A 25635-nucleotide genomic window follows, 5' to 3' on the forward strand; every position below is an offset into this window, starting at 1 on the left:
CAAAAAAGTGTTACTTTTTTGTCATAAATGGCGAAGTCTGTCTTAGGGTGGCAGTAGGGTTGCCATCTGGCCAGTATTTTAACGGCCTGGCCGGTAAAAATGATGGTTGATCCCAATGTTATTAATAGGGAAAAAGAATAGGTGGCAGGTGGAGCTGGTAACCAGAGACACAAAATAAGATATATATAAATTTTTGGTGATTTTTTGGGAGCAGAGGATGCTGCTAGTAACAACAAGGGAAAATAAAGTGGTTCTTTTGATCGCTCCCTAGCACATTAAGGGGCTAATTCACTAACCTTTCGGAAATTCGCCAGCGACAGCTTGGCTCACATCACCACACTTCTCCAGGCGAAAATTCGCCAGGACAACACTATTCACTAAAATGTGAAATTGCGTCCAGGGCACGGAACGTTGGCAAAGTTTCGCTAGCATTAATTCAGCAAGCAAAGCAAATTTCTGCTAGAATTAGCTAATTTGCATACGGCGGGAGCCAATACATTACACTACACAAGCCCAGAGAACCATAAAGGGATACTATCACGGGAAAAAACATTTTTTCAATTGTCAACTTCCCAGCTGCCCCAAATCATGTGACTTGTGCTCTGATAAACTTCAATCACTCTTTACTGCTGTACTGCAAGTTGGCGTGATATCACCCCCCTCCCTTTCCCCCCCAGCAGCCAAACAAAAGAACAAAGGGAAGGTAACCAGATAGCAGCTCCCTAACACAAGATAACAGCTGCCTGGTAGATCTAAGAACAGCATTCAATAGTAAAAACCCATGTCTCACTGAGACACATTCAGTTACATTGAGAAGGAAAAACAGCAGCCTGCCAGAAAGCATTTCTCTCCTAAAGTGCAGGCACAAGTCACATGACCAGGGGCAGCTGGGAAATTGACCAAATGTCTAGCCCCATGTCAGATTTCAAAATTGAATATAAAAAAATCTGTTTGCTCTTTTGAGAAATGGATTTCAGTGCAGAATTCTGCTGGAGTAGCACTATTAACCAATGCATTTTGAAAAAAACATGTTTTCTGACGACAGGATCCCTTTAATAAAATAAAGTAAAATAAAGCATTGCCCTACACATGAGCCCAATGTATAGTTTATGTGCCATATGTAAGGAAATGTAGGGGGGAAGCCGGGATTACGATCTTTTTCAGCCTATCACCCTGAAAAACTGAAAAGTCACCAGCGTTTTTTGGGACTTAGAAAAATGTTCACATTTTTTTGGAGGAAGCCCTATCTACTCTATTGCACTTCGCCTGGTCTGAGGTGGCAAAGGCAAGTCTGGCGCAAGAGGTAACGTTCAGTAAAATCCACATCCTAGTGAATTGGCAGTTACGTCCATTCGACAGAGAGCAAATTATCCTGACATTACCGAGTGTGAAGTACCGCTAGAGTCTGTCTCCTTCGGTAGCGAAATTACGCCAGCGCCCGTTAGTAAATCGGCAAAGTCCCGAAATGACGTCACGCTGACGAATTTTCACCAGCGTTAGTCACTTCGCCCTTTAGTAAATTTGCCCTTAAGAGCTGTGCAAAAACATCAGCTATTTCTTATAAAATCCTGGTAGCAAAGACTCCTACTGCAGCTTTTGCTATTGCAGGCACACACTAGGAAAAAACAAAGCACGTTTTTTTTTTTTTTGTTCCCTACATCACTAGGTTGCAAGTCACAGCAGAACGTTTTCGGCACTGACTACTGTTATATGATTACGTGCCACGCTGCCAGTGACGTATTCCGTCCGTAATTGCCATTCCCCCACAACGAGGCTACGTGTCGCGTCTTTGCGCTTCTTTACATGTATAATACGTGTGTTCCTGACGTCACAGCATTGCGACGCCTGGATGAGCAGGCCGGCAGGAGCTGGACATTTACATGGCGCTGCGGGACATTTAAACAAGTGATCCAAGACTGCGGTCTTTGTTAAGAAAATCCGCCCTGTCCCGCAAAAAGCGGTACTGCTGGGCTGTATGCTCTAAGATGCATGGCTTCACGTAAGCTATTGTGTTCTAATACGTGCGTGGGTGTTTGTGTGTGTATATACGGAACGCATTTTAGGACATCCTGCAGCGAAATACCTGTCTTGCATGCGATGTCCTATGCCTTCGGAAACATCACACGCAGGACAGGTATTTCGCTGCAGGATGTCCTAAAATGCGTCCCGTATGTATATTACTAGTGAGTGATGCTGTCTAGCTTCTCTTTCAAAGGTTCATGTAACGCCCTGTCAGCGGGACGTGATAATGCCGACAAATTACTTGAAGCGCCCTCACGTTACACCCTTGATTAGTTGCTGCTCCTTTTCAAAATCTTGTGCTCCCGGGTATGGTGGATTTAGGCCTCTGCAATAACGCGACATAAACACACGGCTTTCCTTAGCAATACAGCAGCGCACATAAAAGTCGCATATTGCTTGGGGACAGTGAGTTACACTGCAACAACTCAAGCTTTTTGTTTTCAGTCAAGTAACCAACATCTGTATTTGTTGTGCTTTCTCAGTTGTAGACATGATCTGACTGGTGTTGAGGTCACACCAACCAACATTTTGGAAATAAAAAGTTGGCGCTGTGAATTTTTTCGGTCCACGCCCATTTTTGTGACCACACCCCTAATTACCATTTTCATTTTACCAAATTTGGCAGGTTATGAAAGTTTGAACATATTTCTGTGGTTTGTTTTGCTATGAGTCTAACTTTTCCCAGGGGACCTGTTATCTTATATTGTTACAATTAAATGTTAGAAAAGTATCTTATCTGTAGCTTTGGCTGTTTTGGGCTCCCTGCCAAAAGCCAATTAAGGGCAAGGCCAGACGTGGCGTAGTTAAGTTTTAAAAAAAGAACAGCCAGGCGTAAATACACCTAAACTGCACTACCACTGAAACGAATGGAAAACTCGCTGTCAATTCACACAGGGCGCTTGCAATCTGAAATTCGCCACAGGACGCCAGTATTGGCATTTTTTAGCAGAAACGACCAAATTAATAGACTGTATGGTATCTGCATGTTTGAAACCACACTTTGTGTAAATACTCAGCGTATTTTAAATATGGCGCCAAATTCTCAATGAGAACAATGAGAAGTGCATGTTGGGAAAAGAGTCCTATGTGCTGAAAAACACATGTTGACGGTTGCATGTGGTTTCAGTGGCGTATTTACACCTGGCTGTTCTTTTTTAAAAACGAACGTAAAAACGCCACGTCTGGCCTTGCCCTAAGTTAGAAGCATTGATTCTTTTTCTGGCTGTTCAGTGCAGAGAAAAACGGGACTTTCCAGTACAAACGAGGGACTGCAGGTTGAGCTGTCAAAAGAGGGACTGTCCCTCTAGAAACGGGACAGTTGGGAGGTATGGTTGAGGTACCTCCTTTGGTCACCCAGGTGGGACTGGGACCACACACCATGCCTTTATTCCCGGCTTCTTCCCAACAGTATTTACCATGTAATGTGGTTTATTTGTACCCTTTTTTGGCTGACTGACAGCTGGGTTTTCTTCTACCCTGAATAATCTCCTCCTTCAGTTTGCTGAGTAGACTTCTAGCATCTTCGCTTTGAAGTTATGGTTCTGTCCCAGCAGGTGGCAAGTGATCTTGGCTGTGCAGAAAACTATTTGATGCGTGGCCAAGAAAAGTTTATTTGTTTCCATCACTTTAGGGTACAGGGGTAGTGATGCACCAAATGTCTTTCTTTTTTTGCTTTTTTACTAGAATAAAAAATAATTAAAGGAGATATTTTGTATAAAAAAAAAAGTGCACCAGTGCATTATACTCATTTAAATAGAAGAATTGTGCTTAAAAAAGTAGTGTTTCAGGGATCGTCCAGATAACGACCACCCCTCATTTTAAATGTGGGACCAGTAAGCAGCTATAGGGAGCTCCAATAAAGAAGCTATTTTTACTAGAAAATCGTGTAAACTCTAAATCCAATAGACTGGTTTTACTTCTAATAAGGATCAACAACACCTTGGTTTGGATCAAGTACAAGCTAATATTTTATTATAACAGAGAAAAAGGAAATCATTATTAAAGGGGTGGTTCACTTTTAAATTAACTTTTAGAATGTTATAGAACGACCAATCCTAAGCAACTTTTTAATTGGTTTTCATTATTTATTTTTTATAGTTATTTGTCTTTTTCTTCTGATTCTTTGCAGCTTTCAAACGGGCGTCGCCGTCCCCTTCTTAAAAAAACAAATGCTCTGTAAAGCTACAAATATATTGTTATTGCTACTTTTTATTACTGATCCTTCTATTTAGACGCTCTCCTATTCATATTCCAGTCTCTTATTCAAATCAATGCATGGTTGCTAGGGTAATTTGGGCCCTAGTTACCAGATTGCTTAAAATGCAAATTGAAGAGCTGTTGAATAAAAAGCTAAATAACTCAAAAACCTAAAATAATAAAAAATTAAAACCAATGCAAATTATCTCAGAATATCATTCTCTAGTCTACGCCATACTAAAAGTTATCTGAAAGGTGAACAACCCCTTTAAGAATTGATTATTTTGAAAACATTGAGTCTATGGGAGACAGCCTTTCTGTAATGCAGGGTTTTCTGGATAAAGGATCCCATACCTGTATTCATATTTGTCAGTATTCTCTAGACATTTTGAAGAAAATTAATTTTATTTACAGGTACGGGACATCTTATCCAGAATTGACCTGGGCTTTTCCGGATAAGGGGTCTTTCCGTAATTTGGGCTCATGGTGCATTAAGAGGTCTGTTTAATAAAGGTTGAGTTTTCTCTACTAATTTTTATAGAAAAAAACAATTATTTTCAGAGATAAATTATGCCCAAACCAGCAAAAAAAACCAAATCCAAAAATATTCCAGCTAAAATCTGTCGAATTCATGTAAAAGTTGATGGCAGAGGACCCTTTAACCATTTGAAGATTTTTTTTTGTTTTGCCTTCAGATTTTTTTTTAGATGTTTGACATTCGTTTTCACTCGAAAACTTGATAAATTTGAGGGTTTTTTTTTTGACTGTAAATTTGAAAAATTCCAGATATTCATAAAAACTTACATTTTTTTAAATTTTTTTTTATCTGTTTTTGTTTTAATTAAGCCCAATAGGTTTGTTGCGCCTCTATAAGGATTATTTCTATCTTAGTTGGTATTAAATCGATACCAACATGTTCCTATAGAATCACAGGAGCGTGTCCATAACAAGGAGGCATTGCACGCTGAATATTTCCCTCTAAGAGCCCCCAAAGCACCCCCGAACCATCATTAAGCGACCCTCCGACACTGCTAATGATTATTCTGCATTGTTTCACTAGGGCTGGGCTGGAGCGGAGCAATCCTTCCATAGGCTGAAGTCCTGTACTCATTTGTGATTAGCCTATGGAAGGATCTCGTTGCCCCCAGCAAAGCGTCACTGAAACAACACAGAATACCCATTAGCAGTGTCAGAGGGTTGCTTAATGAAGGGGAGGGGGTGGGGGCGGCTTTGGGGGGCTTTTAGACGAAAATATTCGGCTTGCATCACCTCCTTGACATGGACACGTTCCTGTGACTTTTATAGGAACGTGTTTGCATCTCTTTAAGAACAAGACACGGTTTTATTACAGAGAATTATTTGATTAAAATTGGGTCTATGGGAGATGGCCTTCCTGTAATTTAGAGCTTTCTGGATAACTGGTCTACAGGTAACAGATCCTATAACTGTACCCATTATTAGTGTGTTTTCTCCACCCTGAATTTTTAACTTGGTTACAACAAGTATAACTGTTGTAAGGAGTAAAGCTCCCCATAGACGCGACGATTCTTCTTGCCGAATGACCGATTTTAGGGAAGCCCGACCAATTATCGTGTGGTTAGTGGTATTCGAACGATCGTACATCTTACGATTTTTCGGCCGACATCTGTCGGGAAATTGATCGGCCAGGTCAAAAAATCTTTGTCGGTCCCAGTGCAATCTCTCTATGTTTGCAGGGCCAAGCAGGCAGCTCCCCTTTGTTTTCTTGGTAAATTGGTCTTTTTTAGTTGATGGTAAATTCGTACGATCGTACGATCGTTCTGAGAAGATCGTGGTCTCACGATCAGGATCTGATCTTTTAAAAATCTCAACATCTATGGCCAGCTTAAGTCAATTTATTTTATTAGGGTAGACAATGATGTGAATCACCACAGGAATTATTTACGTTTGTGAAATATGAAGCGATCTTTAAACTTTCTTCCTTCTGTGCTGGTTAACGTGTATTTTTTTTTCTTCTTGAAGGGTGCAGGCAGCCTTAAGAAATGACTCTCTGAAGGACATGTGATTCTGGACTTATGATTCATTGCCTTATAAAATCAGGACCGACTTTTGTTAAAGACTAGCAAGGTACTAAATCACTTTACATTGTATTTCTTGCAGAACTGTTCTCCAACAGTCAAATGGAGGAATGCATGCTAGACATCCTTATTTCTTGGGCTGCCTTACTAGTGTATACTAACTTCAAAGATCACCTCCGTAGTATGCAGCAATTGGCAGTATATGACTTTTGTATTGAGGACATTGTAAAACACTACATATTAAATATATCCATTTTTATAATTAAATGGGAACTGTTGCTATTTAAAGGAGAAGGAAAGGTTAAAACTAAGTAAGCCTTATCAGAAAGGTCCCCCTAAATATACCAGTAAAACCCCAAAGTAGTGCTGCTCTGAGTCCCCTGTCAAAAGAAACACAGCATTTCTTTCCTTCTATTGTGTACACATGGGCTTCTGTATCAGACTTCCTGCCTTCAGCTTAAACTTCATTGCCCTGGGCAAGAGCATGCTCAGTTTGCTCCTCTTCCCCCACCCCCCTCCCTTCTCTACTGTAATCTGAGCCCAGAGCAGGGAGAGACTCAAGCAGGAAGTGATGTCACACCATGTTAATACTGCAGCTCCTATCCTAAACAAACAGAGAGCTTCTAGAGCTTTTTACTCAGGTATGGTAAAACATTCTACAGAATAAATATAGCATTCTAGCTTGCTCTGTTGCAGCTAATCTCTTGGCAATAAAATGCCTCTGTAGCTTTCCTTCTCCTTTAAACATGTACCCAAATTGTAGTGGAGCAGGTGCTCACAGCATGACTGTTGTTTGCAGTCATTAAAAAAGATAGAGGAGATCATTAACTATGTTATAAGCTATGAGAAAAAATTAGGGATGCACCAAATCCACTATTTTTGAATACCGAACCAAATCTGCGGGAAAAGAAAAAGTGGAAAAAAATTGGTTTATTTCCTTGTTTTGTGACAAAAAGTCACGTGAAATCCTGTCCTGCCCACAATTTGCAAATGCAATTTAGGATTCGGTTTGGCCAGGCACAAGAATTAGCCCGAAACCTGCTGAAAAAGGCTGAATCCTGGCCGAATCCCGAACCGAATCCTGGATTTAGTGCATCCCTAGAAAAAATAGGCTGAATTAATTTTTCTAAACATTGATAACCGCTTGGTGAATATTTTATTATTGCAGCAGTTTTCTGTTTTGTCAAGGGAGATTTTCATCTGAAGCAGTAAAAATGCAACTATTCAGTTGCCAGCTATTACTGCCCCAGACTTAATATGATTAGTTTATTTCCTTTTAAATTGCAGATGTTTTCATTTGCACAAGCTTGCATACTATTTGCAGCCTTGTAAATGATGCCTATTACCTTTGTTCCACTAAACTGTTGGAGGCTGAGTTCAGCTTTAAGGTTGCTCATACACTAAAATTTAAGTGTGATTTTTTTTTTTTGTTAACCTTATTTTTGTAATGAACATGCCTAATTTTTATGTGTAATTTTATTTATTTTTTATCATTCAGATGTTTGACAAGAGAAAACCCTCCGAAGATGGTTCATCTGCTCCACAACAGGGTACAAGACTATCTTCCTTTTTAACATTTATTAAGATTGACTTTTTTAAGGTCTGCCAGCAGGCCAAACATTTCGTTAAACTCATCCCTGTTAGTAAATATAATTGTAGCTATGTCTATGCCATACCTATAACCATGATATAAATATCATGCTGTTATCTTATAAAATACTGCCTGTAGCTAAGATCCACATGTTGCTTAGAAACTTATTAAAGGAGAAGGAAAGGCATATTTACTTGGGGGTGCCAAAAGTTAGGCACCCCTGTATGATTATATACACTTACCTGACACCCCATGTCACCAGTGCCTGGACTTGGATGTGCCCTGGGTCATTCATTAAAACAGAGAACCCCCTCCCCCCATGACACCACTGCTACAGGTAGATTTTCATTATAGGAATGGTTGATTTCTTTCAAACCTCCCTTATCAGAGTTTCTGTTTGCATTGATAGTTAACAGATAAGAAGGAATTCATTATATATATATAGCTTAACTGGGAAATGACATTTGATTATCTAGCTTTTCATCCTCCCACAGTTGCTTCTGAAGAGCTAATGAAGTTTAGGTGTAATCCATTGTAAATTGGAGATACCTTCAGGTTAACATTTTAGTGCAAAAAGTTAAAAAAAAAAAAAAAAAAAAACTTATTAGAAATGTAGGCAATATACATGTCTAAAAAGCTAGTGTACACAGATATATTTGCTCCTTTAAAGGAACAGTTCAGTGTAAAAATTAAAAAATGTATAAAAAGATAGTATGTCCAAAATAAAAAATGTTTCTAATATAGTTAGGCAAAAATGTAATCTGTAACGGCTGCATTGAGTGGATGTGTAACATAACAGAACACTACTTCCTGCTTTTCAGCTCTCTAACTCTGAGTTAGTCAGTGACTTAAAGGGGGGGCACATGGGACATAACTGTTCAGTGAGTTTGTAATTGATCCTTAGCATTCAGCTCAGATTCAAAAGCAATAGTAATAACCCCCCTCAAGTCACTGATTAGTTACTGCCTGGTTACCAATCAGTGAAAAAAAGAGAGCAGGAAGTAGACTTTTGCCTGTTATGTTAGACATCCTGTCACTCCAGCCTTTATAGATTACATTTTTGGCTAACTAACTATATTGAAACTTTTTTTATTTTGCACAGCCTATCTATTTACCCAGTTTTTATTTTTATACTGAACTATTCCTTTAAGATCATGATTGGGCTATGAAATTAAATCTGTTAACACTTGTGGGGAGGAAAAAGGTCTTTTAAATGGCAATTGTTACCTTTTTTTTTTATATTAAATGCAGTTTAAATGTCGTTCTTTTGTTCTGCAGGTGTAGATAACAAAGTCACAGAAGTGCATATCAAGACTGAAGGCAGTATCAGCAGGTATATTTCAAATATTTCAATATTGGGGAGAATATTGTCTTTCACAAGGGATATAGCGCTATATGGAAATAGGTACTAGAATATTTGGGAAAACAATTACACATTTTGCGGTATGGAAGATAGGTGGTATGCAATCATGTGTGAAAAACTGGTTGCCAATTCACAGTCAGTATCTGGTTGTGCCACGTTTAGCTCTAATGATTCCAACAAATGCTTGCAGCTGTTGGCCGGGTGTTCACATCAAGAATTTTGGACAGTGTTTTATCTCTGGAATATTTTCTCTTTTCAGGTCTTGGCACAAAATTTTAATCAGATTAAGCCCATTCTCTCCATTCATCTTTTTTTTTTTTTTTTTCTTAAAAAACCTTTTCAGTTGTCTTTCAGCATTCATCTTTTGATTGTCTTGCTGTTACAAAGCTTTGCTTCAACTTGTTACTTGACATTTGACAGGAAATCACCCATTTTCTTGCAGAACATGCCTGATTTATGAAAGGTTCTTGTTAAACAACAAGTTATGAATTTGTTCATCAGTCCTCCGAATATAAATCTAGTTAAGGGGTTAATTACAGTAAGGCTTGGTTAACCTTTACCAGGAGAAGTTATATTGGTAAAAAGTAATCCATTGCATGCTCAAATGAAACTTATGACGACTTCTAGAGAATGTTTCTGAAAGCATATTATGAGGGCCATTTATCAAAGTCCAAATTTATCTCATTATTTTCTGAAAAATGTTCCTACCAAATCTGCACACTTTTTCCCCTTATTTATCATTACATTTTCCACCCGAAAACCACGAAATCTTCAGAATATTGCATGAAACCCATGGTAGATCAAGATATCTTTGGGACTTTTCCCATTGACTATATGCAACCTCGACAGGTCTGAGATGCCGGATTTTTAGATTCTGACTTTTTCCATCCTCAGGGTATAATATATCCCAGAAAAAAATCAGTTGTTTTTCCCACTAAAAATTCGGAGGATGTGAACCCCAGCTCCTTGCTTTAAGAGAAATTTATCACTGTATTAGAAAAATCGGAATGTTCTGCCACAAGTTGAATCTTAAATGAATGCTGGATTATACAGAAAAAAAAGATTTGTGTGTATTTGAAATATATGTCAACTAAAGAACGAATAAAGATGTTATGGAATGGCCTAGGTAAAGTCCGGACTAAAATGCTATTGAGATGAATTTCACGCATCCCTGCAAAGTTTTCTCAACAAAATCAATTCTGTCTAAAAAAAAAAAAAAGTGGGCCAAAATTTTTAAGTGGTGATGTGAGACACTGGACAACAACTGCAGGAGTTTTCAGTTGCCATTTGTGACGGCTAAAGGCAGACAGGTTTGATTGTACATTTCTTCCATACCCAGGAAATTACATAAATCAATACTGGTTTGAGCTTTAACAATTCATATTGGGATTGAATAAAAGATTTGATGTCCCAAATAGGGATGTAGCGAACCGCCGAGTATGTGTTCGCGAACGCCGTTCGCGAACACCGGCAAAAAATGCGAACTGTTCTCGAACTTCGAACATCCGAAAATCGTTCGATTCGAACGATCGAAGGATTTTAATCGTTTGACCGAACGATTTTCGTTCGAATCGAACGAAAATCGTTCGATTTTAGCGATCGAATGGTCGAACGATTTTGACGCGAACGCCTATTGGTGAACGTCGCGCGACGTTCGCGAACTTGCGGCGGACGCGAACAGTCGAAGTTCGCGCGAACTAGTTCGCCACATCCCTAGTCCCAAAGCTGACTTCAGATCGGATAGGGGACAAATAATTTTCCTGTTGCTTTGTTTTGTTTTTGATATATCAGTATAAACTCCTTCACACGAGGGAGAGTCAATTATCATTTTTTCTTTTTTATTTAGGAATTTGCTTTTTTTTTTTCTTTTTTAATAGTGAAAATGAACAAATTACAGTTAATTCTGGAAACAGTGCACCCGCAGGCCATTACAGACAAGGGTACTGCAACTGCTGCCAGGTTCACTACGCCAACTTGGAAATGGTAAGAAATAGAAACAGATATAATACCACTATAATAATACCCAATACTATAATACCCAATCTTGTGACTGGGTGTCTACTACATGTATAGTGGAATACATTCAAGAAAGTTCTTAATACTAAGCTATTCTTGGGCTTTAGGCTTATTTCACATTTGGGTGTCTATTTATTAACAGTGGAGACAAACATCACTGGTGATGTTGCCCATAGCAACCAATCAGATCTTAGATTTGAACAGTCACAAGTTAGAAAACAAAAGCAAATTGCAGATTAGTTTATATGGGCAGCATCACCTTGATGTATTTTCCACAGGTGGAGAAACTCCAGTAGAGAAAATGACACCTGTCAGTGTGTAAAAGGGACAGATTCCGGCTCATTTTAGACCAAAAGCTGCCCCATGTAAGTCCTTAAAGATGTTGCTGTGATGCTCGGTGCTTACTGAACACAGAACAGATTGGAGCAGGTTAATTTCAGTGTAGAAAACAACATGGGATGTACTATAGTTTGTAGTGTAGTGTTGCTTATATGCAGCTTAATGTATGTTAGAATTGATGGCATTCTAATAGGCAATTGTAGACAGGAGACCTTTGTAACTTATGAGATGATCAAGTTAATTGGCTCTTGCAGTGCCATACAATCTTTAACAAACACACACATGAATTGCAAAGTCGTTTTTCAGTAAGTTGTCCTTTCGCTTTAGGAGCATTTTCTGGGGTGCATTTTAGTATCCCTAGGAAAATGATGCTTTTATGTAGAATCTGCCCTATTTTTTATTTGTTTAAGTGATATGACCCAAAAAAAAAAAATTTTCAAAATATTAATCTACATTAAAAGTTAACTTTAGGTCATGTTGATCGTTTTTCGCTGATCTGCTTTTGTAACTAATTGTCACTTGAAGTTCCTAAACTTGACTGTTTTGCCAACCTTGACCTCAGTTTGAGTTTGAGTTTCTAATGCAATGTTATAAGCGATAATAAAGGTTATTTTCTGATGTCCGTATCTCTTTAAACTGATACAACATAATTACAAAGCATAAATTTAATAGGGAACAAACAAATTAGAGGGAAAGGAAGGAGGATAAGTTATATGGGAAGGGAGAGAAAAGTGCCTAAAAGTGTATTTACGTTGCTCAGAATAAACTTGTGGAAACAATTTATTATATCATGAAACATTCTGCCCTTCTCACAGGATAGTCCCAGCCAATCAAGTTGATGATAGATACTTTTTGGTATGAACCATATCTGCTTAGCCAGAAAGGAAGCTAGATTGGGTCTCCATTGTTTAGGAACCATGCCTTTATCTGCTCCCACTCCACTTTGGCCAGTTATATATATTTCTTGATTATTAAAAACCCATACCTGTTTATCATGTCAATATCAAATATTAGTTTTATTGTGCTTCCCAACTTTAATAGAATATGTAAAGCTACACATCAAAAATAATTATATTTCTAGTGTACAAGGTCATAAACAAATTCCAAAATATGCCCCACAATCTATGGCATATTATTGCATCTATATTATTATTTAAACAGACAATCCTTCTCTTTTACTGATTTGCTTTTTCTCTGCAATAAAGGCATTACCTTCTACTGGATGTTGTGTAATTTCTTGGGATAAGTAAATGTACAATTGGTTTTCACCAGACCTCAAGAGCCCATGTTGTCATAGTTATGGTAGTGTTTGTGTTTATTTGTGTAAGAACGTATCATCTTTCAGCTTACCAACCCCTTATTTTGTAAGCTCCTCTGGACACTGTATTATGAAACTTCCACTATTCTGCTTACCAGGCTCTCTGCCTCACCAAGACTGGAGACGGCAAGATTCTTCAATAGGCCACAGTGCTGTGTATATGTGTAGTCCAGCCTGTGGAAGGATCCCACCACTCCAGCCAACTGTGAGCTACAGACACATCTCTATCTCTTATTGTTGGTAGAGAGGCCCTGAGGATAGTCTCATAGTCTGTCTATTGGCTGTTTTCAGCTAGATATTTTTTGAGTAGGGTCCAGCAGTGCATAGAATAAACTTCCAGTAGCACTTAACAATAACAATTAGAAACACAGAATGTTGTTATAGTGAGTTATATGCAAAAGTTGTTTAAAACTACACTTGCTTTCATTAAGCAGAAATCGTTTTTGGGTTGATATTTACCTTATTGCAGTGCAATTTCCCTTCCACCTGTCACTCACAACACACATTTATATTTTTTTGTTGGGGCAGAATAAACCCTTGTTCAACATAAGTGCAATAAATAAACATACTTTTTGTCTGTTCTTTTAATCACGGTACAGTACTTGTCTGAAAAGGTTTTATTTAGCAGCTTATATTGGCCTGTGTCTTTAAAAAGCCTAAAGGCTTGTAGTATTCAATCTTAATTCCCCTATGGTGGTGCATTAAATCACAGAAGAACCCAGGCGTTAACGAAGCTATGTATTATTTTTTAATAATATTTATATAGCAGATAAATATGATGTGTAAATAAAGCGGTATATGTGTGACTTGTGGCTGAAAAAAACTGATATTTTTCCCCTTTTGAGGGTAGTTTTACTACTTTTTAATAAGGCCAAGTTATAGACTGATAAATTGCAACACAGTCTCTAACTCAATTCTGTAGGGTTTATTTTTTTTTAAAAGGAGAACTAAAGCTACAAAAAAAAAGATTACTTTTTTACCATACAAATTGACAGCCCTTTACAAGTGAAGATCTGCTCTTCTTAATAAACCCTTGTAGCTTCCCATCTATTCTACGCATTTATAATTGCTGACAACCCCTATGGTTGTATATTCTGCAGCAGCCATATTATGTGCTGTACCACTGACAAACAAGTAATTGGCTAACAAGATCAGAAGATGGAGAGCTGCTGTGGACATATTTAATGGTAATGGCACACATTGTATTTTTCCACTGGCACATGTCTGGTGGAGAAACATTAAATACCTCTCTGTAATCGCCTGTCATTGACATGAATGGAAACCAGCTGTCCCCAGAATGTGTCCAGTGTTTTTTTTTTTTGTTTTTTTTATTGACAAAGACTGGAGATCCTCTGCATATTATCAATATTAATTGCATTAACACATTTTTGTGCATTAAGCTACTTAACAAAACAGCGGTGGTTTTTCAATATATTCAAGGTGGCCAACTACATCAAAGTCATCCTTAGTCTGGCCAGTCCTACACTCTTTCATTTGATTCATTAAGAACTCTGTTTCCTTATACATTTTTCACAGACTAAGTTTAATCTGTAACTTACTTTCCAAGGTTAAAACTACAAAATGGTTGCCATTTTAAGTGGCCACCACTGGGATTACCTAGCTGTATTTTTATGCCTTAGACCTAAAGGTATGGGTCATAATTGTTATTGGGCTGCTGAACCTTTTGGATGGTACAGTAAGTTCAGTATATAATAAATGGCAATCCTAGCAAATTTTACTTAGGCTTTAGTTCTGTTTTGAAGGCTGTTCTTTATATAGGTAAAATATTGGTGTATCCAAATAATTAAAATTGATATATTGTTGCCCTGCATCTGGTAAAAAGTTGTTTGCTTCAGAAACACTACTACAGTTTATATAGAATAGCTCAAACACCACTGTATTTTACAAAGTTTATCTTTTATCTGCTATGTAACTGGTGCCTTTTTCCAGGTTGAATGTCTGTCCCCATGGGTTCACAGCAGTTTATGGCAATGACAGATGAGGAGATCAGTCATCCACGAGTAAACTTCTTCTCTGGGCAACTAATCTTCTCCAAATTATTTTTCGCTGGCAATTATGTAAATCTCAGGGGGGAAAACATACTTCAGAAAGCCGAAGAGACACATATAGTGTGTTTACTTATGATTTACATTATTGCCGGTGGGAAAGCATTTGGAGGCGATTATAGTCACCTGCAGAAGAGATTTATCTCCTTATCTGTCATTGCTTTAAGGGTGGTGGCACACGGGGAGATTAGTCGCCAAGCAACAAAGCTTCTCTACTGCAGGCAACTAATCTTCGTTTTCCGAAGTCGCCCAAAGTTTCCTCGTGAGGCAACTACGGGTGACTTTGAAAACCAGAATCTATACGTTTGCCATCCCACCGACGATTCGCATTATTGCTGGCGAGAAGACATTTTGGGGAGATTAGTCGCTCACAGTAGCGAAGATTTGTCAATTGGTGACTAATCTCCCATGTGCCACCACCCTAAAGAGATACTGACACCTAAAATTAAAGGACATGTCAAGCCTACATTTTCCTACCATATATGTAAGTTAGGCATATATTCATCACCCAACCTTCCCTGGTTAGAGGAGGGAAGGAATTCTAAGTGATTAAGGGATGCTGCAGCCTTACTGTTAATCTTTTAACAACCAGAGTGGCAGGTATTTAAAGATTTCATTCACTGATTACATTTTTGATGTTTTTGAACTATATCATAACACTGCATGTGTTATGAACTTTATAATTTTGTCATAAAAATTCTTCCTGATACTTTACCTATTTGATCCCCCCGAGTTCCTCTGAGGGGACTGCCATATTTGTGCAGCAGTAGTCTGTTCACATTAGAATATCTAACGGACAGGTTTAGAAGGGGCAGTAAGGTTTGCAAAACTGTCAGGTTTAAGAACTTCAACAATTATTTACAAAAGATGCCCTATTGGTGAAACATGACTTATAGGGAACTTTTAGGGGCAGATTTATCGAGGGTTGAATTTAGAGTTAATGGGAGTTATTTTAAACTCCTATCACCTCGAAATACGAATGAAAAAAGACCTACCGAAATGTAGTAAAAAAAATTGGCTGTATTTGATCGTTCAAATCGAATTTGGATCGTATTAGATTGAAAGTTTTTCCCAAAAAACACCTTAGATTTTTCAAGGTTCCCCAAATGACTCCAAATTGGTTCTAGAAGGTTCCCCATATGCTAAAACAGCAATTCAACAGGTTTTGATGGCGAATAGTTGGTTGATTTTTTAAAGCTAATAAGTTTGAATTTGGAATATTTCCCAGTCAAGGAAAACAAAAATTACCTCGAAATTAGAATTTAAAATTTTGATTTTTCAATTCGACCCTTGAAAAATCTTAATGTACATAAATATTTTAACAAGTATTTTTTTGTGTATGTGTGTCAGTATCACTTTAAGGCTTATGCTTAGGATTATCAACCCCTTAGCTTGCCTGCATCCGGAACCATTGTGTTGGCCAAATGAGTGAATCAGCCCCTAAAAGTCCCCCCTCGCCCTATCTCCAAAATGAAAGCACGAAATGTTCAAAAATTAACACAAAGAAATTGAGAACATTCACTGACAACGGAAATATTTAACAGATTTACTTGTAATGCAGTGTTTGAAATGAAAAATAAATCTTTGGTCGCATTTTAGTGGCAACTCTCTAAAATACACAAGAATCTACTATAAGCATGGAGCTCCCCTTGGCTTCCTCAGATCGTAATTTCACAGTTTAAGAAATATTTACTCTGTATGGAACATTGCAATTTAATATGTTTATAGTTCAATATGAGTTATGTGTTTTCCTCAATCAGCACCTTGCAAGTGAGCAGCACAGACAGATATCAACTTGCAACAAGAATCGACTTAGTTCTGGAATTCTAATGGACCGCTTCTTGCAGGATGTTCATCTGTATCATCCACAAAATTACCACGACAGTAGGTAGGCCTTTAAACCTGGTAGTAGTTTGAACAAAAATGTCAAAACTAGCAATTTACGAGATGTGCTAGTGCAGGATGAACTTGGCATTCAAACTACCCAATTAATTGTGCAGATACAAGAAAATCAAATACATTTATTCAAATTCATTTATTGAGTTTGTTCTTGAATAGGAAAGTGACTTAAGTTTTAATGTTTTGTTATTAAGGTCACCACAGCATCTTGTTAAAAAAGTCACTTACAGTTAATATCCAGTGAAATTAAGAAACTCAATAAATTAATTTTAAACAAATTAATTAAATTTTCATATACCTGCACAATTACTTGAGTTATCTGGTCTAGTATAGGGTTGAATACTTTTTGCAGTTGAAAACTACAGTTGTACAGTGCCCTCAGTAAAAGATTCTCCAGGAGGATTTTATTCTTTTTAGTTGAGTACCTCTCAATTTCCCTGTCCCTAATTCTATTCAATTTAATATTGGGCTTAGTTTAAACATTTTGGCTAGCATTTCTTTGTGTTCATTGCAGTGGGCACCCCTTCACATTATTTTCTATATTGTGTAAGTCATTATTATTAACCGAGTACCCCTTGTTATTAATGTATTTGTGTAAATTCTCAAATTTTGTAAAGGAACCAGTCATCAGATAAAGGTCAATTAGGTATCATTTAGTGGAGCTATTGATACTTCATCCTATGATCTCAGACATTCTTTAGAAGTGTAGATACTAGTTAGTTATTGCTTGTTGAACATGTTGACCTTTACTTTGATATTTTAATATCGGTATTTATTTCGAGTATGAGACAGTATTTGTGGTTGTTCTCTGGAGGTCTCGTGAGTATGGACATTCTTATACATTCTGTACCCCTGGCTTTTTCATGTGAAGGAGACTTTATGTATGCTTTTTTGAATGGCAGAACTTAACAGTGGATAAGACTGCTAGCTTGCAATTATATTGTTGTACATAGGCATTATGTTATGTTATTGATTTTGTTTTATAAATGTAATACTGTGTATTACTAATCCAGATTTTTTAATGCATAAATGTTAAAGATGGCCATAGACCTGCAGATATATCCTTATGTCCAACAAACGATTGTGCAGTGAAATCTTCCAACCTACCACTAATCATTCAGATTAAATAAAGTAGTAAAAAGAACAAATCAGATGATATTCTGACCATTAATTCACAGACAGCAATTGTACGAAGCTATGTCTAACAAATAATAGTGACAGTCACCCATGTATATTGTCAGATAGGCAATACATGCAGAGATCTTCAAAGTCTTTATTATTTTCTCTCACTGACTACAACCATATTCATGCAGTGTCACTATTTTCCTTTTGTAGGCCAACATATGATGATATGCCAGATGTTATTTTACTTCCTTCTTTTGAAGATAAGAGATCTGATGCTGTTCCTTCTCATTACCCTCTGAAGAGTGAGCTTATTGATAGTAGCGCTGAGTTGCCCAAAATAGAAGCACAGAATGTACCTGCGTCACATACTGCCAGCCAATGTGAATTTAAAAAATACTCTCTGACGATCCCTTATACACAAAGAATCATCAAAACGCTTGGACAGGAGCATTGTTCCATAGCGGAAGCAACTCAAAACAATATTCCTTGCAAGAGTACTTTGACTACTAGTCAGGGAGACTTAAGCTCATCTGTAAATGCCATACCTCACCAACTCCCTGTTTGCACTTTACCAATTTCTTTGTATAGCTCACTGCCTTCAAAACATACGAGTTATGATACACCACATACTCCGTTATATTTTGCACCCACAAAAAACAGTTTTTCAGACTGTAAGACATATGGAATGTGGACAAAGTGCCCAAGTGCTGAAGTGACCACAACTTCAACAGATGATTTGCAAAAGAGACAATTGAACTCAGAGAGCAGCTGTTTAAACATGGTCTCAGGTTTATCTTGTGGGAAACAAACTCCTACTCTCAGGAATCCTGTTTTGGGAAGCCACCTGGAAACGAATGCCAGTGTTTGGAAGAAGAACATCCAGCTCCAATGCCAAGAACCAGTTTCAAGTGAAGGTGAAATAAACACAGTGGATGTAATTGTTGAAGAAGCAATCAGAACACATTGCCATGGAACTGATGATTTGCCTGGAAATGATGATAATGAAAGTATATCATCCTTCAACATTAAGTCATTACTTGGCTGCGCTGATGGTTCAAGTTTAAGTTTTGACTGGAATGCACCACTGCAGTCAGAAGAAGATAAATCAAAGCCTGTTGTGAAAAATCTTGATTTGCTGAGAGCAGTTAATGTAAACCTTAATGAAGATTATAAATCAAAACTAACATCTGTCCTTAGTTCATGCCCGTTAAAGAAATTAAAATACGTAAAAGCTGAAAGTGAGGAAGCGATTGTTACAGCCCTTCCTCATGTGCCCCCATCCTTTGTTGGTAAAACCTGGTCACAAATAATGTATGAAGATGATCTGAAAATTGAAGCACTTGTTAAGCAGTTTAAGAGGGGAAAATTCCATTGCTACTTTGAAAGTGACTCTGTGTCCAATTGGCACAGAAAGATAAAGACAGGAATTGACCCTGTAGAAAGTGACATCATCATTAAAGACCAAAAGCAAGATTTGAAGGAGCTGGAAGCATCACTGCCCTCTGTTAGTAATGCCCCTTGTGCAGATGATGATTCTGATGTTTCATCTTTTAAACATGAATCTGTTTTAAGTCCTGATATAAGTAAACCTGCCAAAAGAACATGGAGATTAGCATCAAGATGTCAAGTAGTTAAGGTCAGTCATGGTACTCAGACAAGCTTAGTCAATTATCCAGTAATTAACGGAAAATCTATTATCAATGACATGGTCCAAAATATTGATGATTTTGAAGTGGAAAAAACCCCTGATATGAAAACTAAAATGTGCGCTCTAAAGCTTCCAGAATCATATACCAAAATTTTAACTCCTGTACAGCCGAAGACTATGGTGTATGTTCTGTCTTCTCCTGATTCAAAGCTCTACAGTGGAAAACCAGTTTCTGCTTTAAAGAAAGGTAGAAACCAATGTTCCACTGACAGCAGAGACCCTGTCATTTATACGTATAAACAGTCACCTCTAAAGTATTATGATCCAGTAACTAACCGCATCCTTAAATCTCCTCCAAAAAATTCCGTAAGGGGATTGGGTACCAAAGGCCCATGTGTCAGAAAACTGTTCAGAAGCCTGAGCAGTGATGTAAATGTTGATAAATTAGACACTGAACTGAAAGATTCAACTGCTTCCAAGAAATCGTTCAGTACCTCTTCTGTTACATCTTTCTACTTTGATTCTGTTAAAGGAAAAGATGCAAACTCAAGTTTAAAAGGAAGTGGGGCATCTTTCAGTACAGAAATATCTGATTGTGTGAAATCTGAAAATCCTGATAAGCCATATGCGCACACATCACCCCTGTCACCCTGCAATGTCAGTCTGACCAAGGAAAAGAAAGACATCCTTTCAATTACTAAGACTAAAACTCCTCCCTCTGGTCCTAAGAGGGGTTCGTTGCTCCAGAGAAGAGATGCAAAAAAATCAAAATGTAAGATAAATCAACTTGCAGAATCAAAATATGCTACAAATTCTAAGATTGGGCAACAAGGATTGGTAAACAATAAAGGAGGACTAGAACGCGAACAGGTATATGGAGCTAGGAATAAAAAAAGCTTAAAGTCATCAGTACCTCTTGCAAAGGCATATAGAGCAAGGCAAAAGACTGTGAATAAAAGTCGTATGAACAAGCTGCCTGCCAGTAAACGTGTAAAATCCAGACTTGCTTCACAGACTTCTGGTCGTAATAAATCTAAAGTTAGAAATAATAAGGTCCTAGGTAACAAATGCAGTAGAGCCTCTAAACAAACTGGAAATAAATTGTTGCCATACAGTTTGCGGAAAAACAAAAGCAGAGATACTGCTTCTTCTACGAGAACCAACAGTAAACAAGTTAAAAGGAAAAGAAGTGGATAATGATGCTGTCATTAGCATCTTGAGTACAATGCTCTTTTAAAGACTAGATACATTGACCATACAAACTAAACACTATGTGTTTGGAAAACGGGTATCATGGTATTTTTATACAGGTTTTGTATTTGTTTGAAATGCAAAATTATTGGCTAATTTCCAAATGTGTTTTTTTCATAGATTGGCATTTGAAAAATGTACACTGTGCAGAACAACAGTATTTAAAGCGGGCCGGAAAAGACAGCTATGAAAGTCAATTGCATAAGAATTGCATTTTTAAGAATTATCTGGTTCAGGTATTACACCAATAATGACAAAAGCCTGTCACTGCACACACAGCGAATTTTGGCCTGAAAATACCAAAATCCTCCCTGTATGCACTGTAACAGGGAGTTTCATTAATGTCAGTGGCAGTCTGCACTCACAGTATTGGCATTTTTTATTCTAGGAGAAATTTACCCTGGGGGAAAATGCCATGCGTGACTGCCAAGAAACTGCAGGTATGGACCAATAATATGAAAACATTCTATTGTTAGGCTACAAACTATAGCAGTATTTTGATGGACAACAATATTTTCTAAGGTCCTTAAGTATCAGTGTGTATTTAAAATAATTCCATTACCATCCACACAAATCGATGTTTAACTGATTCTAGTAATTTTAATGCAGTATAAGATCTCATACAGAATCTTCAGGACCTGAATTCTGCTCTGCTAAAATCATCAGCAACCACAGCAGCCAAGGACAAAATGTTACCATGATGTTGGAAACAAGAAAAAATAATAAAATATACATAATCCACAAACAAAGCAAGCACACCTAACTCGTTTTATATGATTATATTGTAAAAAACCATGCTATGATGTGAGAATATAAAACCAGTTTGGAGTGATGGTGTTTATGAACTATATGTTTATTTCAGCAATAGATCCCACCAGAAGCCTATTTATATTTGTTTTATTCCCAATATTTATGTTTTCATCAAAAGATATCGGGCACAAAGCAGTTGTGCAGGTTTGAAAATCTCATCTGACAAGGAGCATATCAACAATTGGTGTGGCCCTCATACCATGGGTCTTTGTGGGCCTCAATGGATGATTAGATTGTTGACCCCAAACGCAACAATCCAATGGGCCCAGCGTGTGGGTGGCCAAATTGGACTCACTCAAACCCACTCCACTTAGGCTTGTTATACCTTGGGCCTTTGGCTTTTCTTTTGTAGCTATTTTTTTCTCATTCAGTTGAGCCCTGCAGCATCTTTGCTGACTGCAGAAGGAAGTCCATATCATAAAGTATTGGGACTCTTTGAACTCGTATACCCTGATGTTGAATAGCACTTAGAGTATCATCTGGCACTTAAGCAGTGGGTGAAAATTCTTCATCTGGGGCTCCAGCCTACAGAAATTGGAATTATGTTTATTGTGTTTTCTGTAGCTAAGCGTCGAACTCTACAAAGAACATCTGTATCAGTGTTTTGCCTTTTAAATCCAGCTATGGAATAAAAGTTTTTGTTTATGGGGGCATTGCTGTCCAAGACTTACAGGTCACATTGACAGCCATTAAGGTTCATGTTTGAGAGAGTGTAAAATGTAGCCTGTGGTAAACCACAAGGCAGAACATTAAGGCCAGAGACGAATAAGTAAAGTGTAAAACCAAATCCATTAATTACAAGTAAGTGTTTGAGCATTATCTATGGCTTAGATGAACAAACAAACTTAATATACTGCATGTAGGCTTTCATGTCAGCTTACTAATTTTGCCCATTTCTTTTTCTCCATTGAATATTTTAGAAGAGAATAACCGGTAATAACTGTTAGAGCTATGGTACATGTGGGGTGTTCATTGATGCTACATGTGGACAAAAATGGTGCTACCTACCACAAATCGCTCCCCATTTACTAAAAGGAAAAAGCCACAGGTCACTTTGGACAGTTATGTATTACTAAAAAGCAAGACCTTTAAGTGAATGGGGAGCAATCTGCAGCATGTAGTATTTTGTCTTTACAGTACTGTATGTTTATTTGCCTTTAAACAGTGTTAAGTTCAGATTGGCACATAAAGTACATTCTTCAGAAAGCCAGCAACCCAAAATATGAAGAGAAGTACAGCCATGCCATCCACTGTAGAGTGATATCAGCATGCTGAAAAGGTCATCAGCAATCACCAAGTGGCAAGACCAGTGCCTCTCTCTTCTACTTCCTATGCAGTGTAATTGGTCAGCCTGTGATGCTCTTAATTAGTCCAAAGGCAGCTGATTTGACCCATTATGATAATATTGTTACATGAACAAGCTTTGTATTGCCAGAATATTTCATTGTGCATTATACAAACACAAACACTTTTTAGTGGCCTACTTATTTAAATATTTGAGGCTGGTAGAAAATACTAGTCTCCTTGTTTTTCATTGCAATATAAGAACACAAATGGACAACACGTCTCTTTGGATAACACAGGGTACACACATATACTTTCTACATAAAATATCTGAAAAGCAGTGTTCATTTTGTTCCTACCAGTGTGCCTTCTAAATGACCCTGCACTTTGACAATCACCTAATTATGGAATTAGGCAGTAATGATGGTATACATTACACAGCTTTATAATCCCTCCTGAAAAACAGCAATTCATAAAGAAGTATAAATATATTCAAGTTTGCAAGTGGTTGTATTGACATATCATTTTCCAGTCATCTAATTAATATTTGGGAAAGGCAGAAAAGCCTATCAAGTTACACAAAATGCATTCATATACTGTAGCTTTTGTCACCTCTTTGTTCGGTTTGTAGTAAAGCACCATATTTATTCAATGGATACTTTGAGCATATATTGGACATTGGGATTTTTATTCCGGAAATCATATTCTTTTGCTATTTTGTTTTCTTTTAAGAAATGTGAATTTTCCTGTGGCTGTTAGCCCATGTTCAAAAACCATCTCCAGTGGCCCAACAGCAACCATTTGAATATCTTGCTTTCTACCAAGTGAAACCTCAGCACTGTGAACAGAAGTAGTATTTGGCACATTCTGGTTTGTTATTCCAGGTCTAAAAACACCCATCAGCTATATACTTTACTCCACCACCTCCTTCCCCTAGTGCAGCTTCTAATACACTATAATCATGTGATTCTGGAGCTTGTTTGGAGCTATCACTAAACTGTTAAAGTGTATTGCTCACCCTTACCACCTACATCCTCCATTTGCAGATGCAATCATTGCTTGAAGGGGAATTCATTTTATTTTGTGTTGTCTAAATCCTAAATTGCATATGTGTGTGCTCTTGTTCTAAATATTAGTTAACAATATTACACCAGCTTCTGGGAGAAAGAATTCTCAGAAAATGATGAGCCTGAATGTTTATAGATGTGCTGTAGGTGGCCAAATCCACCAAAATTGGAATTTGTGAATCAGTGTGCGTATTTGCTTTTGTGTTGTTATCATTCAGTTGGTTTCCCGCTTTTTTTTACTGTACTAGCCTACAGATGCAAACTTGATACAGTTACTTGTAAACATGGTTGTTTTTAGACTTTATTTTATCCATGTTAGATTTATCTGTTATTAAGAAGACAGTTTTTGTCAGTCAGTCATACACAAAAGAAATTGATGTGCATAAGGCAGTTTGTACACAGTTTGACGTGCATTATGTAAATAAGGTGTACAATTATGGTTCTATTTTTATCTTTCGTAGTATATGCAACGAAGCTATATTTAAAAATATTGTAATTATATTTTAATTTGCAACTGATCTCAAGATTGATATTTGATATTAACTGGGTGTGGGAAACAATTATTTCTTTGTATACATACAACTTGAATTTTTTGTAACACTATTTTCACACGAGCAATTAATTCTCCGTAACTTGTTACTGTTAGCATTGAAAAATATTTATATTTAAATCTGCATCATGGGTGGTTAGAAGCAGAAGTTATTTATTGGTTTGGTTTGAAATCATTTTTGGGACTAAATATATCCTAGGAGATGGAAATAAGACCATAGACCCCAGAAGAGCCACTGTATACTAAAATTTAAATGCACTGTTCTTTTATTGTGTCACACACAGCAAGCAATATTTAAAATCCCACTCCCAACTTATATAAATGAAGATGTAAATGGACATGTACATTTAATTTCTAGTTGAGCTCTACAATTTAATTGCATGTATTCAGGGATGTTAAATTGCCGCATTCACGTATGTTTTGGCCAGGGGCCCATTAGGCCTCAGTCACATCCCCAATGTTGTCCCAATTGTACATAAATGAGGGTTCTTAATGACACTGTTAGGGCAAAGACACATGATGGTATTTCGGGAGATTAGACAAATCTCTTCTTCTTCCGTCGACTAATCTCCCCAAACTGCCTCCCCACCGGCTTGAATGTAAATCGACGGCGGGATGGCACTCCAATCGTTTTGTCTTTCCGAAGTCATCCGAATTTTCCTTGTGAGGCAACTTCAGGCGACTTTGGAAAACGAATCGATCCGAGTGCCGTGATTTACATTCTAGCCGGTGGGATGGCTTTTCAGGGAGATTGGTTATCCGAAGAAGAGGTGATTTGTCGCCAGGGGACTAAATCTCCCTGAATCTTAGCGTGTGCCCTTACCCTTAAAATGAATTCAGGTGCAAACCAAAGAAAGTGGAAACTGGGTGTGCTGACATGTCTGGTAAATAACCATGTTATTTCTGATTCTGAACCTGTTAAAATATTCTCCAATTTTGATACTATGGTGGGTTTTTTTTTCTTGTGAACTTCTAGGTCATTGCAGAGACAGGGTCTCAGCAGTTTGTTCCCTATGCAGGAAGCTTCTCCAGT

General features: G+C 37.5%; 1 protein-coding gene across 5 annotated transcripts; it reads left to right on the top strand.

The window, feature by feature from the left end:
• The first annotated feature begins 1802 nt into the window (after positions 1 to 1802).
• On the top strand, positions 1803 to 25225 carry LOC108701466 (DBF4-type zinc finger-containing protein 2). Of its 5 annotated transcripts, none has more exons than XM_018236186.2 (7): positions 1805 to 1999; positions 6220 to 6324; positions 7774 to 7825; positions 9145 to 9199; positions 11107 to 11212; positions 16729 to 16856; positions 18203 to 25225. In XM_018236186.2, exons 3-7 carry the CDS (start codon positions 7774 to 7776, stop codon positions 20835 to 20837), a joined length of 2976 nt encoding a protein of 991 aa, XP_018091675.1. In that variant the 5' UTR covers positions 1805 to 1999; positions 6220 to 6324; the 3' UTR covers positions 20838 to 25225. The 5 variants fall into 5 exon arrangements, with proteins under 5 accessions (XP_041431891.1, XP_018091675.1, XP_041431889.1 ...); XM_041575955.1 differs by having other exon boundaries at positions 1814 to 1960; XM_041575956.1 differs by lacking the exon at positions 1805 to 1999 and adding an exon at positions 4491 to 4716.
• The last annotated feature ends 410 nt before the right edge of the window (positions 25226 to 25635 follow it).

This window comes from Xenopus laevis, chromosome 9_10L (assembly GCF_017654675.1).
Source record: "Xenopus laevis strain J_2021 chromosome 9_10L, Xenopus_laevis_v10.1, whole genome shotgun sequence".
NCBI classification, from domain to species: domain Eukaryota; kingdom Metazoa; phylum Chordata; class Amphibia; order Anura; family Pipidae; genus Xenopus; species Xenopus laevis.